The 22,566-nt window shown below is 37.9% G+C and overlaps 1 protein-coding gene across 1 annotated transcript; it reads left to right on the top strand.

Moving 5' to 3' along the window:
* The first annotated feature begins 2,667 nt into the window (after positions 1-2,667).
* Positions 2,668-22,291, top strand: LOC136265517 (monoglyceride lipase-like). The gene is made up of 7 exons (XM_066060388.1): positions 2,668-2,859; positions 18,871-18,977; positions 19,376-19,515; positions 19,565-19,666; positions 19,720-19,809; positions 20,174-20,389; positions 22,017-22,291. Exons 1-7 carry the CDS (start codon positions 2,762-2,764, stop codon positions 22,119-22,121), a joined length of 858 nt encoding a protein of 285 aa, XP_065916460.1. The 5' UTR covers positions 2,668-2,761; the 3' UTR covers positions 22,122-22,291.
* Positions 22,292-22,566: the final 275 nt, after the last annotated feature.

Here is a 22,566-nt window from a genome sequence, read left to right as displayed (position 1 = left end):
AATTTTTTGCAGTTGAAATCTCTACTGGGTGACTTGTATCACAGCCAAATTCAAACTCTCTAGACCGGATGCTTATTGTAGCTACTGTAGTTGAACAACACTGAATTGCACTCTCTACTAGTGGAGTTGTATATAGCTGAACTCTATACATGCAGGTTGACCAAACTCTCTAGTAGGTGACTTGTTACATAGCTGAACTCCCTTAAAGCCAAAGGTGTCTATTTATATGTAGCTGAACCTATACAGGGGAACTTGTAACATAGCTGAGGTCTATACAGGTGACTTCTTATGCATGTGAATGCTCTACAGAGTGACTTGTTGTAGCTACATGAACTCTTTACTGGGTGACTTGTAACATACAGAACTCTGTATGCTTGCATGGCCAAATATAAACTATACAGTTGTGAAGTATGCCAGCAGTTTTTCACATGCATGTGCACGTATAGGTGATTAATCCACGAGGCACATATCATGGGAACTCATGCTTTGTCTAATAATTATGTGCTCACCCTCGGGCATGCATACATGTGCTTGTGTGTGTCGGACAAATCACTCATGCCAATGGTATAAGTATCGTAAAGGTCAACTCACTAGAGATATCATATAGCTAGCTATAAACAGTAAATATGTGCATAACTACTGCGTGATACACAACAAATCATAATATGGTCATGAATTTGATATTTCATCAATAGGGAATTGCCATATTAAATGCTAATATTGGAGTAGCTCATGCGTGGTGGACCAATTCTTTCTTCTAACAACCATGCAGCAATTCAACTGCAGGGACTTAAGTAGGGTTTCCAACTCAAAATAGAAAGGTGCTTCTTTTTGTTGTTTCTGGAGATTTTCACACAGACAGACCTTTAAGATTATTATTGGATTGCTTGTAGCATTGAGTATCAGCATAAGTGTAACACACATAAACATACAAAAAGTAGTCACATGGCCAAAATAACATAATAGTTACACTGGACAGTTTAATTGAGAATCATATAGTTTAAGTTGATCTAAGTCATACCGAAGAATTCTACATCTTGTAGTGCTATAGCACATCCCATATTGTTGCATGGGATAGCTGGTCACATGCAGGGGCGGATCCAGGAGTTGGCAAGGGGAGGGGCACAAACAGGCTAAGTTGTAGGTGGTTGGGAAGAGCCAGATTCTCTTGTTAGTTGCTGCATTTTTTGAAGCAACAAATAATCACCTCTGCATGAGTAGTGTCTCACTGTTGATTTTTGCCATTTTGGCCTTTGCAGATAGTTGCAAAGCCTTAAAAGCTGTTTAAAAGGCCCTGAATGTCTTAAACAACAGCATCACGATAATTATTTTAGAGGCGCTTATATGCACGAAGGTGCTGAGTGACAATTTCACACCGTACAGTTAGTTTTTGGTTTGACTTTTGTTTCAGGTGAATTTGTAATAGTTACTAGTAAAATGTGCATATTGATGAGTTTTATAAACTGATCTTGGCTTGACAAAGTTTAGTGTTTTAATCAGAAGTATGACTGGCTCCTCCACAAGGTTGGGGGGGGGGTGCCCCAAATTCCCCATCCTGGATCCGCCATCGGGTCACCTAACCACTTTCTGGGTATATACAGTTAAAACTGTTGAAAGTAATAAACAGTTTAATATTAGTACTTGTTTGTTTTATCTTAAAGCCAGTCTGTGTGAAAATCATCAGAAACAATGAAAAGAGAGCTGCTATGAGGCATCATCCTATTTTGCAGTAGAAATCCTATATAGCTATATGAAGGGATTTTTGGTCACGTGACCACTTTTTGGATATTTACTTACAATTATGCTGATATCGAATACTGCAAACAATCCAATGACAAATTTGATTTATCTTGAAGGTATAAATCTGTGTGAAAATCCCCAGAAACTACAAGATAAAGCACCTTCCTATTTGGAGTGGAAACCCTAACTTAAGATTACGCATGTACTGTTAAAGCACTGTATACAATAGCCATACAAGAATGCAGCAGTAAAAGCATAGTCTCGTGCCCAGACCTCTTTTTGTGCATGTGGGGGCGGAGAAAAAAAGAGTCTGGTGGATCTCCTTTTTTGTGCAGCCAGATCTACAACTTTTGGGGGTCGTTGATTAGTGGTGATGAGTAGCAAAGGCTTGTTAACGAAACGACAATAGGAAATACGGCGCGCGTTTGCTTGGCAAGGCTGCATCCTTGGGCACGCGCGCGGCGTTTTTCCTATTGCCGCTTCGTTAACAAGCCTTTGCTACTCATCACCACTAATCAACGATCCCCAAAAGTTGCAGATCTGGCTGCACAAAAAAGGTATTGAAGATCCACCAGACCCTTTTTTCTCCGCCCCCACACAAAAAGTAAAAAATGAGGTCTGGGCACGAGACTAGTAAAAGCAAGCTTGCAGCGTCAGCATTCGGCTCCGCATATAGATCTATAGTAATTAATCCGGAGGCATCCGCGCAATCAAGGCCAGACTACATGGTTATCCCTTATCCGTCACTACAAAGGAGTATAAAAAGCCTTTAAAGCTATGTGCTTATACATTTTATCACTGTTCTCATATTTCTGGAGCAGGAAGATACGTTTTCTTAGCTGAAAATCTAAACTATATAGTATCGGCTAAACATCGAAACGTTAGCGCACGTGATCAGTATGTCTAAGCAACTCTGCCTGGCCTAAGGAATGTTAATTTTTTTTAAAACTAGCGACGCTGAAGCTCCGTATTGCCGGAATAAATCCCATGCAGTGGCTGAGTCTGGCCTCGATCCATCGGCATGGCATCGATAATGGCAGTCAATCAGTCGGATTTCTTTCGGAACGCTGACAATCAGAAGATTTTCGTTAGAGGTTGGGTGCCAGGATGTGATCCTATGTAAGGGCATTTGGTATTCTTTCAGTAACTAGCTATGTATGAATGTCTTTAGATTATACTATAGCTATACATATAGTTAGCTATATAGTAAATTATGTAGCTATACGTGTCCGTCCCTTCGCATAGGGAGGAAAGGTCTGGCATTAGCTACAGAGTTGCAGCATATTGAAAACTTTTGCGTGTTTTTGAAACAATTAAATTTTTCCGTAAAATGCGTGTTACCGTAATTTATGTGGACTCCGCTTGTACTGTTTGTTATCGCAGGAGGTGAAACGAGGAACGTCCAGAGTAGAATAGTCTGTTTAACGAAGAGCTGTAGATGACCAAGCAATGCTCCGTTCCTATATTTCTTGGAGAAACCAAACGACGCTACGTCAGGCCATAGCATTGCTGGACTAGAGCATTGAAGTGAAGCCGTGAGGACCGAAACGACCATACAGTCAATTGGTTCAAGGAAGTTCCGTTATGTAAATCGAGTATTCCAGGTGGAACAAGGAACCTCAAGTTGTGGTGGGCGCTTCTGTCGGTGTAAAAAAGTACTACTGAGTGGTTCAGTGTAACTTGGATTTGATGTGTATTTAGCTTCTCTGTTATAGTTGTAATCAATGAAGTCACATTCTGTCTACTAACTATAACACATCAGGGTATACTGAAAGAGTATGCTGTTTGTATTTCCTTACAGTAGCCCATCTGACATATTGCATTGTGCTGTTGAGAGTAATCCCATACATGAAACCTGTCTAAGCTGCATGGTCATGTTTGAGCCAACATTTCTTGGCCTCAATAGACAGGTGGACAAACTTCTCACTTAAGGTAAAAAATCAAAATAAATTTTATGTTGACAGGTGGCCTTTCCGTACCTATACAGATGACCACTAAGACATGTTTCTCTGTACTCATGCTGTCATAATTGACACTTCAGGATATTTTTAAACCTGGTTTTGTTGGAGTACATAATTTCTTTTTCTGAGGTGAAAGCTGTAGCCAACCCCACTCAGCAGGAAATCCCTTCTTCAGTGCTGAATACTGTTGCTCCAGAAATGATGCTTTCTCATTTCACACTTTGATGACAGGTAACAATGGCAGATGTACAAGTAGTGTGCTTCGAGATTTCACATTTGTTGCAGTTACAGCCCAGTCGAAACCATCCCGAACCCATCCTACTGGGATGTATGGTGCACAGGGTATTTACCAGAAGTCTGACATAGCAAAAACAATTCAATTCTTATTTGAGTGTGTAGTCGTGAAATAACTGATATGAAGTACTACTAGTTTACCAACATTATCATGAAGCCTTTCATACTTCAAAATGTAGAGGTGTAAGTAATTTATAATTGATCATTCAGCAATGGTATTTGCGTATGTCAACGATCAACACATGTAGAACCACTAAAAGATTATTCGACACTACTTCAGACAATGTGTTGTATTTATTTTCTATTTCAGTAAGATATCACACTTTAAATTACAAAATAAAAATTTTGGAAGTTACCGCAATGTCATACTCCTATACAAACAATGATTAGTAATGTATTATACTGTTGGTGTCAAGCTACCAGTGGAATAGTTACTTCAACTTCTCAGCACATTCAAATACCCAGTCCTCCTTACATTGAATCTATCCAGCATAACTACTGGTCACCTGAACACCTGCAAAAAGGTTGTGTTTGTGAATAACCAGTAACTATGTTATGTGCAGCATAAAACTTTACACTGTAGACAGAGAAATTTTTCGAATAAAAATGTTTTCATGGGTGCAGACAACCCACGAAAATGTTTTTACTCAAATTTTTTGTAGTACTGTATCACAAAGTTATCTTTCTTTGGTTTATTTGTAGATACACTTTTGGTGATGTACCCGGCCGTATTACTGGAAATTGATGGCCTCCAATCAGATTGTGGGAACAGGGTGTGGCACCAGAATTAATTACTTGTTGACCAAGGGACTCAAGCTGACTCAGAAGCAAAGTGGCAAAGCTCGGGAATTACAGCAACCAAAACTGAAATGAAGCACTGGACTGTAAATAATGCCAGCTGTTTATAGGCACCAGCGAATTATATTTGCGTGTGGTGATACGACACCTTTAAATAATGCATTATAAGCCCAAGAACTATTCTAATACTATGCTTACTTTAATAACCTTTGTAGCTGGATCGTAGCTGTATAATTGAGGTAACAAATTTTTTGTGGTAAAAGTTTTTTTGTTAAAAATATTTTCGTGGTCTCAGACCAATCACGAAAATATTTTTACCATGAAAATTTCCCTACCTACGTACGGTATGGTAACATTAAAGCACCTTGTGTACTTTTTAAAGATGCACCAACTCAATAAAGCAGTGTACATGTCCTTAGCATAAATACATCAAATACCATCCTGACTTTCAAGTGATTTACACGTATACAAAATGCCCAAATATCATTCAAATTACCTGAAATCACCATCACACATAGGATCTGCTGTACTAAATCCTCTGCAATTTTTGGTATAAAAGAATACCTTAGTTTCTAAATTAAAAGAACACAACTGTAAAACCTTTATGATTATGATTATGATTAAATACGGGTAAAGGCACAGCCTGCATACCCGATCAATGCAGTAATTATACAAAAATAAATCTTGAATCAATTAAATGACTATCTAATAATGATTTAAAAGTGTTAATCGAAGAACTATTTACAACATAATTAGGCAAACTATTCCAATTGTTGGTGATTCTATTGATAAAGTAATTAGATCTACATACTAGTCTTGAGCGTTCCTTAAACAATTTGAATTGATGCCCCCTGGTAATAGATCTTGAGTACGTATATATATCAGTAAAATCGGTGGTGAAATAATTGTTAAGAATTTTGAAAAGAAATATTAGATCACCTCTCAAACGTCTATAATGAAAAGATGGCAAATCTAGTTGTGTCAACCTCTCTGAGTAAGATTTGTCTTGAAGTTGTGGGATGAGACGAGTAGCCCTTCGTTGTATCTTCTCTACCTTTCTGTTGTCTAGAATATAATGAGGCCCCCAAATAGGATTATTGTATTCCAAGATAGGTCGAACTAATGTATTGAACAGACAAGTTAGCATGGTAGAGTCAAGGTATTCAAATGATTTCTTAATCAAACCAAGTACTTGGTTAGCTTTGGTAGTAACTTGAGTGGTGTGATGGTGGAATTTGAGCTGATCGTCAAAAACAATACCGAGGTCGCTGTGCGTTGCATTGATGTCAATAAATATTCCGTTGAGACAGTAAGGACCATAGTGGTGGGCTGGGCCGAAGTGAAGGTGTTTGCACTTGGAAATATTAAAATTCAAAAGCCACTGTTGTGACCATCCTTGAAGTAAGTCTAAGTCACTCTGTAACGCAGTATAGTCTTCTCTATTTCTAATGACTCGAAAGATTTTTGTATCATCAGCAAACAATAGCACCGGACTTGATACAATTGATGGTATCTCATTTACAAACATCGTGAATAGTAGGGGACCCAGCACAGAACCCTGGGGGACACCACTAGTAACTGGAATGGTGGAAGATTTATGGCCATTAAGTACAACTTGTTGCACTCTGTTAGATAAAAAACTTTCAATCCATTTTAGCACATTTCCATGAATACCAAATGATGTTAACTTTTGCAATAAACGTCGGTGTGGAACAGTATCGAAGGCTTTTTGGAAATCTAAGTAGATTACGTCAATAGAATAGCCCTCATCAAGATGATGAGTTAAATAATCCAGCATCAGAAGCAATTGAGTGGAACACGATCTTCCTGGTATGAAGCCAAATTGATAGGGAGACAGTAAGTTGTTTGTGGATAGGTGGTTCAGTATATGATCTTTGACAATGGATTCCATTAACTTGCTGAAAATAGAAGTGAGGCTGACTGGTCTATAATTGCAGGCCAGATTCCGTGCACCTTTTTTGTGAATAGGTGTTACATTGGCACACTTCCAATCTGAAGGTAAAGTGCCACTATTTAGCGATTTATTAAACAGGATAGATAATGGTACAGAAATAAATTCACTTACAGATTTGATAATAGTTATAGGCCATCCGTCTGGTCCAGAGGATTTATTACTTTGTAGAGCTATTAGCTTGCTGAAAACAGTTTCAGGAGTGATTTCAATGGAGTCATCAAGGAGAGGGGAACTAGTTGAATCAACTGTTGGAATACTTGTGGTGTCCTCACAGGTAAATACACTAGAAAAGTATTCGTTAAAGTGAGTAGCCATTTCAGTATCGGAATGTATTGCAGAACCATCCGAGGAGACCAACTCTGTAACACCTGGGCGTACTTTTGTCTTTGAGTTAACATATTGCCAGAATGCTTTAGGCCTAGATCTGACACCTTGAGCCAGATTCTTTTCGTAGTCTTTTCTAAGGTTACGAGTCAAGCTTCTAAGCTGATTATTTACTGATTTAAAGTTTGCAAGGTCTATGAGAGAACGGGTCGAGAGGTACTTTTTCCAAAGATGATTCTTTTTCCTTTTCAAACTAAACACTTCAGAGTTACTGTATAGGCTTTTCTTCTCCTTGGGCTTGTAAGTAGGAACACAATTGTCAAGAGCATCCTGAAAGATTGACCTAAATTGCAACCAAGCATCGCTCATATCAAGGGGGTCCAATAAGGATACCCAGTCAACATCACCAAGAGTTTGCTTCATTAGATCAATATTTGCCGCTCTTGTATTATATTTCAAGTTGTCAGTCTTCTTCAGCTCCAAATAGCACAAAAGATCAAACTGTATACAAATGTGGTCGCTATTACCCAAGGGTGGAAGATGCAACAAGTTTGTAACCATATTCTCTTCGTTTGTGAATACTAGATCGAGTAGGCTTGGAGAATCACCCTGTCTAATTCTTGTGGGCTTGTTGACATGCTGAAACAAGAATAAATCATCTACTGAGTCGAGAAAAGGTACTATATGAGAATTAGTAGTTGAACCTGAAAGGTCTGACCAAGTAACTTCTTTAAAGTTGAAGTCGCCACATACTAATAAGTGAGAATAGTTATCGAGTTTGGTAAATAAATTACAAAGAGATGAAACACTAGTACTGAGATCACCCGTAGGACTACGATACAGACAGCCAACTAACAGTGAATCAGATCCACAAAGTTGAATTCTAACCCATACTTGATCTTCAAGATCAGGTGAGTGAAAAAATACTTGATGAGCCTGCAGCTTCTCAGAGACAAATATTCCAACTCCGCGTATGTGAGAGGTGACAGGGGTATATGTGTTTGGATCAAAGTTAACGTAAAGAGAATATCCAGGAAGTGCCAGTAGAGCTGAGCTAACAGTAGAATTTGGTGATTTAGGAAGCAATTCGGTAATAATAATTATGTCAGGGGGGTGGCTACCTGTAATTTGAGCTGAAAGAAGATCACGCTTATTTAAAAACTGATCAGCGTTTGTATACAAAGTTCTTAACATTGTATTACTTATCATTACTGAAGAATCAGCAAGACTTCTATCAGGAACAATTAGTAGCCTGCTGAGTGTTGGTGGTTTCAGCAATTATATTTACACGGGGTTGTCTCTGTGAAATAATGCCATTACGAATTATCAGATTAGTTTCTCCATTGGCCTTCCTTTGTTTTAACTCGTCAACAACCCTTTTGTGCTTAGCACGTTCAAGTCTTGTTCTATCAGGGACAAGGTATACTTTGTTGTACTGTTCGTGTCGCTTCAGAAAATGAGAATGAGAGAGCATGAAAGTCTTGTCGTCAACATCTTCAACAGTCAATAGTAATGGTCTGTGTTTATTAGGGATCTTTGGTCCCAAACGAATAGCCTTGGTTACATCCAGATCCAATTTGAAAACTGTGTCACTTAGGGACTTAAATGATTGAATATCAACGTTTCGGTCAGTGGACTCCGGGAAATTGTATGCGACAATGTTATTTTTCCTTCGATCTCTATCTGCCATCTCATCTATAATGTCTAAAGCATTACTAGATGGACCAGCTCCTTGAGTGATGGATTGAGCTGGAGCACCAGTGTCCATGTTAACAGCAGACTCAACAAATTTGGAGGATATAGATTGCACTGAGTTGTGTAGTGTTTGTTGTTTGATAGTCAAATCAGCAATTTTCTCACTAAGGTCAGTCAGAGTCTTAGATAAACAATTCTGTTCCGTTGCTGTGCTGGTTTCAGAGCTGTCAGCCGGTGGGAAAAGTGCTTTACTAATTGAACCGAACATAAGCTGCTTGGAGCGCGTTTCACACTTATTAAACTTACAGTAGTACATAACATTTTCAACAGTGGATGTTAATTGAGTAAGCAGTTTATATTCGTCTTTACTTAGACCTTCGCAAGATGCGTGCAGCCACGAACAGCACAAATCACATTGAACAGCCTCACTTTTTTTAGTACATTTCTTGCTGCAATGACGGCAAACATCTACGCTCTTACTGGAATCGTCAGGGGGAATCCTCTGGTCTCTTTCGTTTGGATGGATTGTTTCCCAGCGATGCCATCCGCTTCAGAGTCTACTTTCAGTTCCAATTGTTGCCAACTGAGGGTGACCAGCAGCTGCGAATATACGCGAACGAGACAACTGTACGTACTGAAAGCAAACAAACCTTCCTTTGTACCGTTATCTACACACTTTTCACCACGGTACCACAGCTTATTTAGGTTGGAGGTGATGAGAGAGAAGTAGGTCATACAGCCTTAGCGCGTCAAAGAAAATGTCTTTATCTAGAAGGATAGAACGTTTTTCACACATTAATAGCCGTTTATACTCGATTCACCGGGATTGATAATCATTTATGCAAAACAGCCGGCCTATTATATCTGCTTAGGGAACCTTTACAGATGTCCCCACCTCACATTCACACACAATTGTCATGGTGAAGTGCTAAACTCACCGAATCCTGGCTGAAATGGACAGATAGAGGTCCTGGTGAGGCGAGAAACTTGGTACGCGTCGTGAAATGTTAGTGTTTACGTTCATCGCTTCACTTCAACGTCAAATAGCGGAGCATCCCGCCAAGATAAATTCAAAGACTTTGGCATCAAAGTATACCCCAGACACTGGAGAACACGATTGTGACCGTAAAATTGTTCTACCGTACAGCAAATATTCGCAGGAACATTTTTCGCACGATAACCCAAAACCACAATACAATTGCCATACAAAAACTATTGGGAGAAATCGATAGTGACTATCGCAAATCGAAAAATAGCGGAGACTTGCCCTATAGGTATGGCGCTATAAATTTGTACACGTGTAGTATGTTAGCTTCTGATGTAAAAGCCGACCGTTTTTTTAAAGAAAGGTACTTGCACGAAGTGTGAAGAGCAGTAGTAAACGAAATTTTCATTGTCTTCCCAATACTCGTAATACATTTCCGAATTTTTTTTGTATTTTGGGGGCGTGGCCCGGTTTCGTTTTTTGTATTGTTATTTCATTAAGAGTTTTCGTTATGGCTAGCTAGCAACGCATGGAATGTACGTAAATATCTTAAATGTCAGCAAGAATGTTTTGTCAGTTTTAGCAAAACAAAAACAACCCTTACATGCATTAGCCTGGCTACTTAGTTGTATAATATCTATGGTAACTCGAAAACAAACATCACAAAATTTATTATCTGTTTTATGCAGCTAACCGTTAGAGCGACAGACTAACATATTGGAGACCTGTGTAATACATGACAATCAGTTGAGTCCCTTGTAGTGACAATTCAAGTACGTATAATGCATGCATGCTACTCTGGAAGTGCCTATACCCCCTTTGCATAGAGAATAAGGGTCTGCTGGGTCACTCTAACAATATGTAACAATGATGTCACAATAATGGCAACAAGAATGGGCATTTGTTAACAACATAAAATAATACAAGTAGTTCAAAACTTAGTATTATAGGGTAACAAATGGCTGGTAACTTATCCGAAGACTCCTTCCAATCCATGTTGATTAAGTAGCATTATCAGTTCTGCAGTTCCAGGAAACTAGCCGTACAAGGTTATTTATTACCTCTGCATAGTTTGTTCTTTTAAAGAAAATTCTATTGGCGACTAATACAATTATATCTCATCTTCACAAAACTTTGTCTATGTAGCTATAGACTCTTTAAAGCAAGCAACTGAAAACTTTTCTTTTGGAACAATTTTACTGTATACCCTTCACTATTTGTGTCCCTGCATAGTGTAGCTAAGTGTTCTAAACTTTTAGCCTGCCCCATAAATTTTAATCTCATGTAACTAACTTTGTTGTAAGCTCTTTACACGTGTATAGTAGCAAGAGTATATAATAGAAACCAAGAGTGTTGAACAGTGTATTAGCCCGTAGTTAATGATTGCATAAAGTAACACGGATATTTCAGTAATTGTTCGTTTATGCAAAATGGTAATTTGAAATGCGTTTGTGGCAACGGGTCTTTATGCACCAGTTTTCCGTGTTATTCAACCAAGTATTCAACAGTTATTGCACTAGAAAAGTGTAGTAAGGACCCAAGATAACTTCAGCTCGCTAAAACAATGGTTGCACAAACAAGCATGTTGCCACGCCTTCAGGATCCGCTTGGCAGTGCCAGAACTTTAACACTAGGCGATTCCCTTTAACGCTATCATGTTTTTGCTTGGTTTAGTGGCTGAATTGGGGCTAAATACAGCAACCCTTAATGGCAATATAAACGAACATTACTGAAATATCCATTGCGTAAAGTAACACAGTGTGTTACTTTATGCAATCTTTAATCACGGGTAATACACCCGTTCGATACTCTTAGATACTATTATATACTCTTGGCAGTAGTTAAGTAATTAAATAGTAACTATATATTCTGAGCACTGCACCATCTGTACTTTTTGTACATGTAATATCGAGTCTGGTTATTATAGCGCATACATAGTTTGGAGAAACTTTTATAAAAATCATACTAAATGTTAGATGTATGCACCTAATAAATAATTAAGGTGTTAAAATATTTAGAGTTTATACACTGACAACAACACTAGCAACAACAGTTTTAATCAATAGAATACACAACTAATGCACTGGGTACAGTAACAATAGAACAATACAAAAAGAACAGCTAAATTAATACTTTAAACCAGAAGACTTACAATATAAATTACCTAATACATGAAAACCTATAAAAACAACCACAAACCTATAAAAACAACCACAAGTGCATATAATTACAACCAATAAAATAAAGATTTCTATATACAAACACTAAATATGTGTTCCTATAAAATATCACACTTCATGCATATATTTATAAACACATAAAAGTGCATTCTTTAACAAATAAATCACTAGAGTATTCATGATCACCATGCCAGTGTATAAGGATATACATTTGACTTCATTTCTGGGTGAAATCCTTTGTGATGAAAAACAATGTCGCAATCTAGAAGGCTTGTTTGCTATATGCATAGTGAACAATGGAGATGTAAGCACTCAAGGAAACTCCAATTTTCCAGTACTTCCAGATTTTCTTCCCATGTTTAGCTTTGTCTCATATTGCAATTGAGCCTCACATTAGGCCATGTGTGCTTATCAGCCATATGATGGTTAAAATTTGTATGCACTTAACAACAAATATGTGCTTAATAAATAACCTTACTATACAATACTGGTGTTATAAAGCAATAATATAAATAGATGTCAGAAAAAAAGTTTCGTAGATTGGTGTATGTTACCTGTTTCTGTACCACACTACAAATTTGAATGCTAGAGTGACTATAGACCCTTTCTCTATGCAAAGGGGTGGGCACTGCCAGATTAGGTACTTGCAGGGTCACCTTGCATTAATTGGCAGGGGTGGATCGAGCCTTTAAAAAGAAGGCTCCACTTAATCTCGGAGTCCCAAAAAGTGATCTGGCTGCATGAGATTCTCCGAATGCTGAAGCTGTTTTGCAAGTTGATGCCACAAATGCTTTTAACTGTCTTAATTGACAAGTGGCTCTAAGAAACATTTCTGTCATTTGCTCTTCTTTTGCTTGAATCCTGATTAATACTTACTGTGATGAGTCTAAGCTGTACATTGATGGTAGTTATCTTCTCTTTCAGGAGGGCACAACCCAGGGGGATCCCTTGGCTATACCAATGTATGCTCTTGGGGTTGTGCCCCTCATTCAGCAATTAGCTGATATGAATGTTTCCCAAATATGGTATGCTGATGATGCCGTCTTGGTCCCGACTACGGCTATTTTCCAAACCCAATCAAAACTTGTCTAATAGTAAAGCCGTCTCTTCTTTGTCTGGCTAAGACTTTATTTCATGGAACAGGTATTGTTATATCAGATTCGGGAAAGCGTCATTTGGGTTCAGCAATTGGCTCAGAGGATTTTGTGGCCAGCTATGTTGAAAGTAAAGTTGCTTCATGGGTATCGGAAATTGAAAAGCTGTCAGTAATTGCTGTCACCCAGCATTTGCTGCTTTCATGCATGTGTATTTACATCGCTGGTCCTATATTTCCCGGACTACTCCACAGTTGTCAGAGTCTTTCCAACATCTTGATGAAGTTCTTGGTGTTTGTTTGCTGCCGGCCATTACTGGTAAGCCAGCCTTTGGACCCTTAGAAAGAGAGTTGCTCTCCTTACCTGCTCGTCTGGGTGGCTTGGGCATCATAGTCCCTTCTACCCATTTTTCCTCCTTCCAAACACATTACAGCCCCTCTTGTTGACCAGCTGATGAAACAATGTTTGTCTTGTTCTCTTGATATTTACCATCAGATGTTCCAGTGTAAGCGTGAGGCAAGGTCCTCACGCCGTGTTGTCTTGTGCACCTTGGCTAAGTCTTTTCCTGATCAGCTCTCACCTTCTTTGCGACGTGTCTTTGAGGCTGCTTCTGAGTGTGGCTCATCAGGCTGGTTGACTACCCTCCCCATCGCTGCACATGGATTTGCCATGCCCAAGGGTGAGTTTAGGGATGCTTTTTGTCTACGTTTTGGTTGACAGGTTCCTAACCTGCCTCAGACTTGTGTGTGTGTGTGGCAAATCCTTCACTGTACAACATGGCTGTCCTTCTGGTGATTTTCCATTGATTCGCCAAAATGAACTACGTAATCTAACAGCGGAACTACTTAGTTAGGTGTTCACTGATGTTGGCATTGAGCCCACTCTCCAGCCCCTGGATAGCGAGCCTCTTCAGTATGCCACTGCTAATAGGGAGGATGGTGCGAGACTTGATGTGGTAGCCTGGGACTTTTGGGGCCCGAACAGGCAGCATGAGTTTTTTGACATTAGAGTGTTTAACCCATTTGCAAGCTCCTATTCCTGGTCTCCTTTGTCCTGGTGCTACCAATGAGCAAGAAAAGAGGTGTGTTTATGATGAGAGAGTGAGAGAGGTTGAGAGGGCATGTTTTTCTCTTCTGGTGTTTTCAGCTAGTGGTGGCATGGGGCCATCTGCTACCACAGTTTACAAGAAGTTAGCTTCCATGCTGGCAGACAAATGGGATATGAACTATAGTAAATGCTTGTTTTGGTTGAGATGTAGGCTTTGCTTCTCACTGTTAAGGTCTGCCATCATGTGCCTGAGGGGACATCAATCTTCTATACATCGTCCCATACCTGCTTGCATTGATCCAGGGGCATAGGGAGGGGGGGTTCCGGGGGGTTCAGGAACCTCCCTGTAAAATTTAGACTTCTGCAAGCAGGATCCTAACACACCATTTAGTGTGGCAGGACAAAATGAGTGAGCAATATAGTGTAATGGCACAGCACAACAATTGATAAAACTTACATTCATCTCTCAGGGAAGGATTTACAGAGGTAACATGAGCCCTCTTCAAAACTTGTTAAAAAGATCGATATACTCTAATAGAGCAGTCAGGTATATACTCTAATAGAGCAGTCAGGTATACTCTAATAGAACATGCCTGTAAATATCCATGTCCATATGAAGTTTTTCTGACATTCCAACATTAAATGCAAAACTTAGCATGACCTTATACTGCTATAGCTTTGGTGTGCAGTGTTTAAAGATATAGAGCTCCAGTAATTTATCACTTTTGTTATGCAAAATGAATTCATACTATGCATATTTGTATAGTTATATTGTTTTGATCGTTATTTGTATCAGTGGATTCATGGCTCTTATACCACAGTGAGATATAACCATCACTTACAGATTACTATATGTGTCTCTATGTGTTATGCTGTCTGTTTCCACAAGGTGACTTTATCTAGTACTACCTTCATCCCATGCAGGGGCACTTAATGCATCACAATTAATGTACTTTTTGCATAAAATATAGCAATTTGCTGAGTTTTGATTTATTACAATATTGAAAGTCTCTCAGCAGCTGGGGGCTGCACCCCCAGACCCTGCTTCTAGTAACTCAATGCTGGTGCTGGAACCCCCTTCAAAAAATCCTGGCTACGCCCCTGTTGATCTGGCCTATTCTGAGGGCAGGCTCAATGCTGATGCTCTCATGTAGTTTATTTTACTGTCGCTGGTGTTATCCAGCTGCCCAGCACTTGACAGCCAGCACTTTGCCACATGGTTTAGCTAGCTTTGTAGTAGTTAGTAGTAATAGTAAGTTATCACTTTCCAACAATGTTTCGTTGTTATATCTTACCATCAGTAGGCATTCCAGTATCCAGGATCTTTTATTTAAAAATTCTCTGAGATAGAACCCTGGCACAAAATAGCAATGTTGAGGGTTGTTCAAGCTCCTACTCATTTATAAGTTACTAATTTTCAATCTTTTTAACAGCCATTGTCTATGGGTAACTGTGCGTCCTTTTTTGTATTGACAATTAAGTGTGCATTTGGTAAAGCATATATATTTGCTTACCACACACAAAGCATACTGAGATTCAACAGACTCCAAAGTTATAATTATTTTCAGTATCTACATGTATAAACTTGGAGTTAGAAGTAAATGCTATTTCGAGACAGTCTGGGTAGGTTATATAGATGGTTTCTTAACCATTTTTCCTTTAAATGAATATGGTTAGCCTCAATTCAAGTGTACTTTCTTAGTATTAAAGCACTATATTATACACTGCCTAAGTATGTATACAGTTGATTCCAACCAACAACTATATTTTTGATCTTTGGCAATCAGTACTCTATCTATTGAGCTGATGTAAAGTCTATTTTTCCTGGAATATCTACCATTATAGAAATGTAACTTAAACCTTCAGAAGTAGCCAGTTTAAACATCAAATGATAATTTGCTTTTAGAGGTGCTTATTGCATATGAGCATAGTGGCAACTTTATGACCAAGAGTAGGATAATAGAGGGGCTTTGACTGATTAACTGATTTTTTACTCCAACACTTGTCAGCACTCAGCAGCTAACCCCTACAAGTACCTAGCTACCTAATATTAAGGCCCTTCCAAAAAGGGGATTCCATGGTCCATGGAACGCACTGGATGAACTCCTGGATCCGCCCTTGCTCAACACTTTATATATAAGCATACCACGACAGTAGTATCATGGTCAAGAAAGATATACATTTACATTGCAAGTTGCCTGTGCATGCAACTCTAATCTTTCAATCCATAAAGCTACTTATTGATGGCAGATAAGCTTCACTCCATCCTCCTACATTGCTGTGTATGTGTGCACTATCTCCATAGGTGGATCTAGTTTCAAGGTGGCTGAGGGGGGACAAGAAGCTTTACGGTAAAACAGTATTTATTCCACTAAGAGAACTGAGAAGAATGGAATTTTACTACACACACAATAGTACACAAGTTACTTGTATTCATTTGCATAACTTTAGAATGAAGGATATACACAGTAGGATATCTTCTGAGAAATTTTAAAGTTAGACCTCTTAGGTTTGAATTTCGGAGCATTTTTGATGGCAATTAGCTAACAAAGTGTATGCTTTGCAAAGCATATAAAATTAGTTAGCCTATCTGAGATAAGATCTGCTTGATCGCAAAGTGTACTGAATCATAATTTGCAAAATTTGTAAATTGATGACATTAGAATTACGACTGCTCTGTTAGAGTATCTCGATCTTGGCTCAATATTTCAAACTTGTTTACCTCACTTTCTTCACAGTGTACAGTTTATATATAACTGCATGTAAAGTGCATTTATAATTGTTATCTTCCCATGGCTTTCTGTACTTCTGAATACAGTGTGAATGCATGATTCCAGTTTCTGGTGTCAATATAGTCCTGTAGGTCCATGGGGGTAAGAGAAGGGCCAGGGGGTAAAGCTCCTCTTGGCCCCACCTTCAGATCCGCCTATGACTATCTCATTATGACCATGTTATTAGTCTCCTCTTCAATTCAAAGTAATAATGTTTACATATTATAGCCACAAGTATAGTGGGTAAGTTACTTGGTCAGTGTATACTACTTCTAACATATTCCAAATTAAATAAGAAATCATAATTTTGAGGTAAAGTGCTGGAAGGAGTTTTACACTTGTGTAGGAAGCATGATTCCTACATGTGTAGAGCTTTATTGAGAATTTTTGCAGAATTTTGTAAGAAAGATTCCTACACATGGCACAAAGTGTAAGACATCTTCTTGCAGTGTAGGAATAATTCCTACAAGTGTAGGAATAACTTGGAATTGTCTTAAAAATGTAGGAATAATTCCTACACAATATGTCATGTGTAGGAATCTTTCTTACAAAATTCAACAGTGTGGGAATATTTCCTACAAAATTTCTTAATGTCGCCCTACACGTGTAGGAACCATGCTTCTTACACAAGGGTAAAATTTGGTATATCATAGAAAATTTGCTGTGTTTTGAGGAAAAACTTGCTACATCTTAAAGTTTTGACTTCTTATTTAGTTTGGAACATGTTTTCTGCAGCAATTGAATAAGTTACAGTTACTCATATTGCTGCAAATGAAAAGTAAATTTCATCAAATTATTCTGTATTAAAACCAACTAAACAGCTACAGTAAAAGTATCTTTACACCAGGGCTGCTTTCTTTACAGCTCTATGGTTCAATGGTAATGGTATAGCTGTTATTATTCATTACTGTAGTATAGATCATTATGTTAGGTCTTGATTGCATAACATTGCTTACTATTAATGGATTATGACTTCTTTACCACACTATGAATAGTAACTTTAAATACATAGCTGCTTAGAAGCCCAAAAGATAATAACTATGTATACGTAATGTGCTTAGTAACACATTAATGTTCATGGAAACGTATGCATGCAAAATGGAATCTATATCTAGTTGGGCTGAAATCCTACCAGATTGACATCAAGGCACTCCAAGTGTAGCTGTATGCTGAAAGATAGTCAGGCATATATAAAATCAGGGGCGGTGGAGCAGGCCAAAGAGTGAGGGGGCCAGGCCAGCTGTAAGTTGAAAAGTTGAAGACCAAAAAAAAAAAAAAAAGAAAGAGGTCCAGCCTGTTGACAATCCACCAATTATATCTCCTTATTTATAACTATATATACGTAGTAAAGTAACTTGCTACACTGCTTCTCTGAATACTGTGACTGCTCTATTACATAGATTATATATATTCTATAATCTATGTCTATTAGAGTATCCAACTCCTGACTGCTCTATTAGAGTATCTTGATCTTTTCTTGCAAACAGTGTCCCATAAAAGTGGGGGTGGGGGGCATGGCCCCCCTGTCTCCACTGCCTATGTATAAAATTGCAATAAATAAATAATGAGCCGCCTGCCCCACAATAGTTCAGCCTACACAACCTAAATCATAATCAGTTTAACAACAATAATATTAGCTAGCTATATGCATAGGACTATAGATTGCCAAGAAAATTTTGTTAGAAAACACATGGACCACTACATGGGACATTAATAGGTTCTAGATGACAGTAAAATAGCTTTGGTCATGAGCTTCGGATGAATAATTGTATTCAGATAACTCAATATTAGAGATTTTTCCTGGCAGCGTTGTGAAGTCCAAAATAAAATTACACAAGTCATGTAGAATCTGCAACTACAGAACCAACCGCTCATTCACATACAAATAATTATGCATGCATATAAATCTACGTGTACAAAATTTCATACTATATACTATAAATGGTGTGTGCTTCAATTTTTCCTATGTAACATCTTGTTAACATGTTTCCCTCTGTTATATACAGAGCAGTGTTGTACATTGTTCATGGTGTAGCGGAGCATAGTGGACGATATGAGAACCTAGCAGTATTTCTCAATGAGAATGAGATTGCAGTCTATTCTCAGGATCTTGGTGAGTGCATGCTAGTTAGTTATATACAAATACAGTGGAACCTTTATATGTATGTATGGTAGACACTTTAGGACCAACCTATTATTTTGTTGCACTATTGGTAAACGTGTTCCACCTTCAGAGGACCTTAACTCACCCGTAATTTGCTTCATGTATGCGAGAGAGCCCTGTTTGTTAATAGTGGTTGCACAGTAAAAGTATCAGAAGCAAACATGTAACACTCTTACTAGGAATGACATGCAGTTATGAAGCTCTATGAATTTGGGACCATAACATATTCATTGCTTTTGGTTTACATAAGTAAAAATCTTTACAGTACCATTAGACAATGATTTGTCATCTTCTAGCCATTGTCATCCCATACAGGTTAATAATCATAATTGATGTGTTTATTTCAGTTGGTCATGGTAAGAGTGACGGTGACAGAGTACACATTGAAGATGTACAGATCTATGTACGAGATGTCATACAACATATTGAGATAGTTAAAGCTAAGTACAGCAGTGATATTCCTTTCTTCATAATGGGCCATTCCATGGTAAGTTTGATTACACAGAACTTGTACTTACATACTTGTGTTCCCATAGGGTGGTTTGGTTACCACATTATTCACCATACAAAGACCAGATCTGATCAAAGGAATGGTGCTCAGTGCTCCTGGTATTGCATATGCAGCGGGAATACTTATGGTGTGTTGTAGCTCACTGAATCATTGAGTTTTACATGAACTATCATACATTAGCGTGGGTTCGTACGTGCAGTGGCTCTTGTTGCTCCTCAATTAATAATATACAATAGTGACATTAATGATTTGTCAAGAGACCAGGATGAGGTACGGTATTTTGTCACATAGTGGTTTAGATAAGGATGAATGCTACTTCTGTGTGTGTGTGTGCGTGTGCGTACGTGTGTGTGTATGTGTGTGTGCAGGCGTGGGGAAGTGGGGGACAGCCTTTGATTCTATTAAAACCTAAAGATACTGTAATAGAGCATTCATGTAATGCAACTTCACATCATCATGCTGCTTATAACAACACAGTGGAAGTACCATCTATATGGCCAGAGCTAAATATTTAAAAAATTCTGGGACTTGCTCCAACCCCCCCCCCCCCCCCCCCACACACACACACACACACACACACACTCACCTCAGTAAGCCTGATGCATATAACAATGAATGATTTTTAAAAACAAAGATTTGTGCTTACTTGGAAGACCCCTTGACATGGAAAGGAGGCGTTAAAGCTCGCTGGGCTGTTGCCATTTTTGATGCACAGTTGCAAGTAGCTGAAGGAATATCAACCATCAAGTTACCCTTCATCACATTGCATGGAACAGATGATACAATGGTGGATATATCATCATCACAGTTTCTGATGGATAATGCTCAGAGTGAGGATAAGACATTTGAAGTGAGTATAATTTGCAAACTGTGGCCACTCCTTTCTTTGATGTGAAGCTATAATTGTTACAGTACTTTAGAAAATGTTGTTGTATCATTTGTATTTGAAAATAATTGTAAAATATTTCAGGTATGTGTGTTTTCTATTCTAAGAAAATGCAGAGTATACAGTGAAACCTCTCTTAAAGGACCCTCATATTATGTAAAAGGACAATCTTTCTATAACAGACAGATTCTAAAGTCCCTATTCTAAAGTCCCTATTAGCTAAACTTGCTAGGGACCTTGCAAGTTTAGCTAATAGTATTAGCTATACTTGCAAGGTCCCTTGTATTGCTAATTTTGTAATGCTAATTCTGTTGGCTAAATAGTATAGTGTAACTAATGGCCAGCTAGCCTAACAACTAGTGTTGCCATAGTAATAGGCACCCAAATGCATAACAATGCATAGTTGCTAAGGTAATCACTAGGTACATGAAGAAATTTGCTACGTTATATATTTATTGTACTTAATATAATTAACACTGTAAATTTCACAAACTAACCTGCAGAGCTAATTCAGAACTTGTAGAGCTAATTCATAATGCTTTTAGTTCATTGTAATACTGAGGATTAATGGGTACCAAGATATCGGAAGGATTCTCTTCCAAACCCAATAGAACAATAAAGTGATTTTTAACCTGAAAATGACATGCTTAATTTCCTCTGATTTCCTTCTGCTACATAGCTCTTTTAAAGTGCCATGCGCTTAGGGACCTGCCAATTATGCTGGCCTAATTATGAGCATAATAGGTACCTGAAAGCATTGAGCATAATGCTAGCATAATAGGTAGAATATTTGTGTAATAGTATGAATTCTTGCTTATCAAAATAGCTATCACAGAAAGATCAATATACTCTAATAGAACAGTCAGCAACTCTAATAGAACAATCACATAGCTGACTGTTCTATTAGAGTATATCGATCTTTTCTGTGATATGCATTTTGACAAGTAAGTTTGTGCTTCAGCCACTTGTTATTTATCCATAAACTGGAAATTATTAACAGAGTATGATAACTGAGGCATAAATAATTGGGCATAATTTGAGCATAATAGGTAAGTATTGAGCATAAATTTAAGCATAATAGGTAAAATTATAAGCATAATCCGCGGGTTCCTACATTTGCTGCTCTTTTCCGAAAATTGAGCTATCCCAAGTTTTAATATATTGGACATGCCTGTTGAAGTTCCAGTTGGCATTTATTGCCATAAACATACACAGTACAACAAATGTCTGCAGACTTCTTCATTATGTATATTTGCAGTGTATTTATAATTATTTTGACTTTCTCAGTATTGCTTATAACAGTTGCAATGGTTGTCGGATTAATTTGTAATAATAATGGCTGCCTGTGGTGCAAATTATTAATCCTGAATACCACACTCATGCACAGATATCCTATTATATATACAAAAAGGGGTGAAAGAATGGCGGGTTGACAACTTGATATTTTTTAGCTGATGCATTTAATAAATATGATCCACCCTTGTAGTATGTATGCCCTTAATGTAAACTTCTAATCATATGCTTGGTGACATATACCGTACAAACGTGGTATTAATACAATTTTCTATTTGTATGGCTGTCTTTTATACAGTGTTTTCAAGATGGTCGACACCGGTTATTCTCTGATCTAGAACATGACAGGTTTAAACAAGTTGTCATCGACTGGTTGAAGAAACACATTACAAGTCCACAATGACAAAGAATAGAAATACAACAACACAACTGTACATGTATATGTCTGCATGTAATGTATTACGTTATTTACGTACATCTTCAAATGTTCTTTGTTGTGCATATGTACAATGTACATATTATTTGTTGTTTATTCCCTTTTTGATTATATTTAGAGATGTTTGTTTTGCTGAATCTGTTGAAACATATCACAAAATCATCCAATTAACTACATAGGGAATAAATGATTGTATGTGACGAATTTTGGAAAATTACCAATATGGGTGCATTTGACACATTTATCTGTAGTTATAGCTTCTATAAAATAGGAGATCAATTTCTACCCACTTATGGTTTAATATCATAAATGGCCATACAGATTTTCCAAATTTTAGTCACATATAGCTAGCTCTCTTTATAAATAATTCCTCCAATAAGTGCTAAAATTTGTTACTTTTCTGCTTCCTCTA

This window comes from Dysidea avara, chromosome 9 (genome assembly GCF_963678975.1).
Source record: "Dysidea avara chromosome 9, odDysAvar1.4, whole genome shotgun sequence".
Lineage (NCBI taxonomy): Eukaryota > Metazoa > Porifera > Demospongiae > Dictyoceratida > Dysideidae > Dysidea > Dysidea avara.
This window is presented reverse-complemented; position numbering and strand designations above follow the sequence as displayed.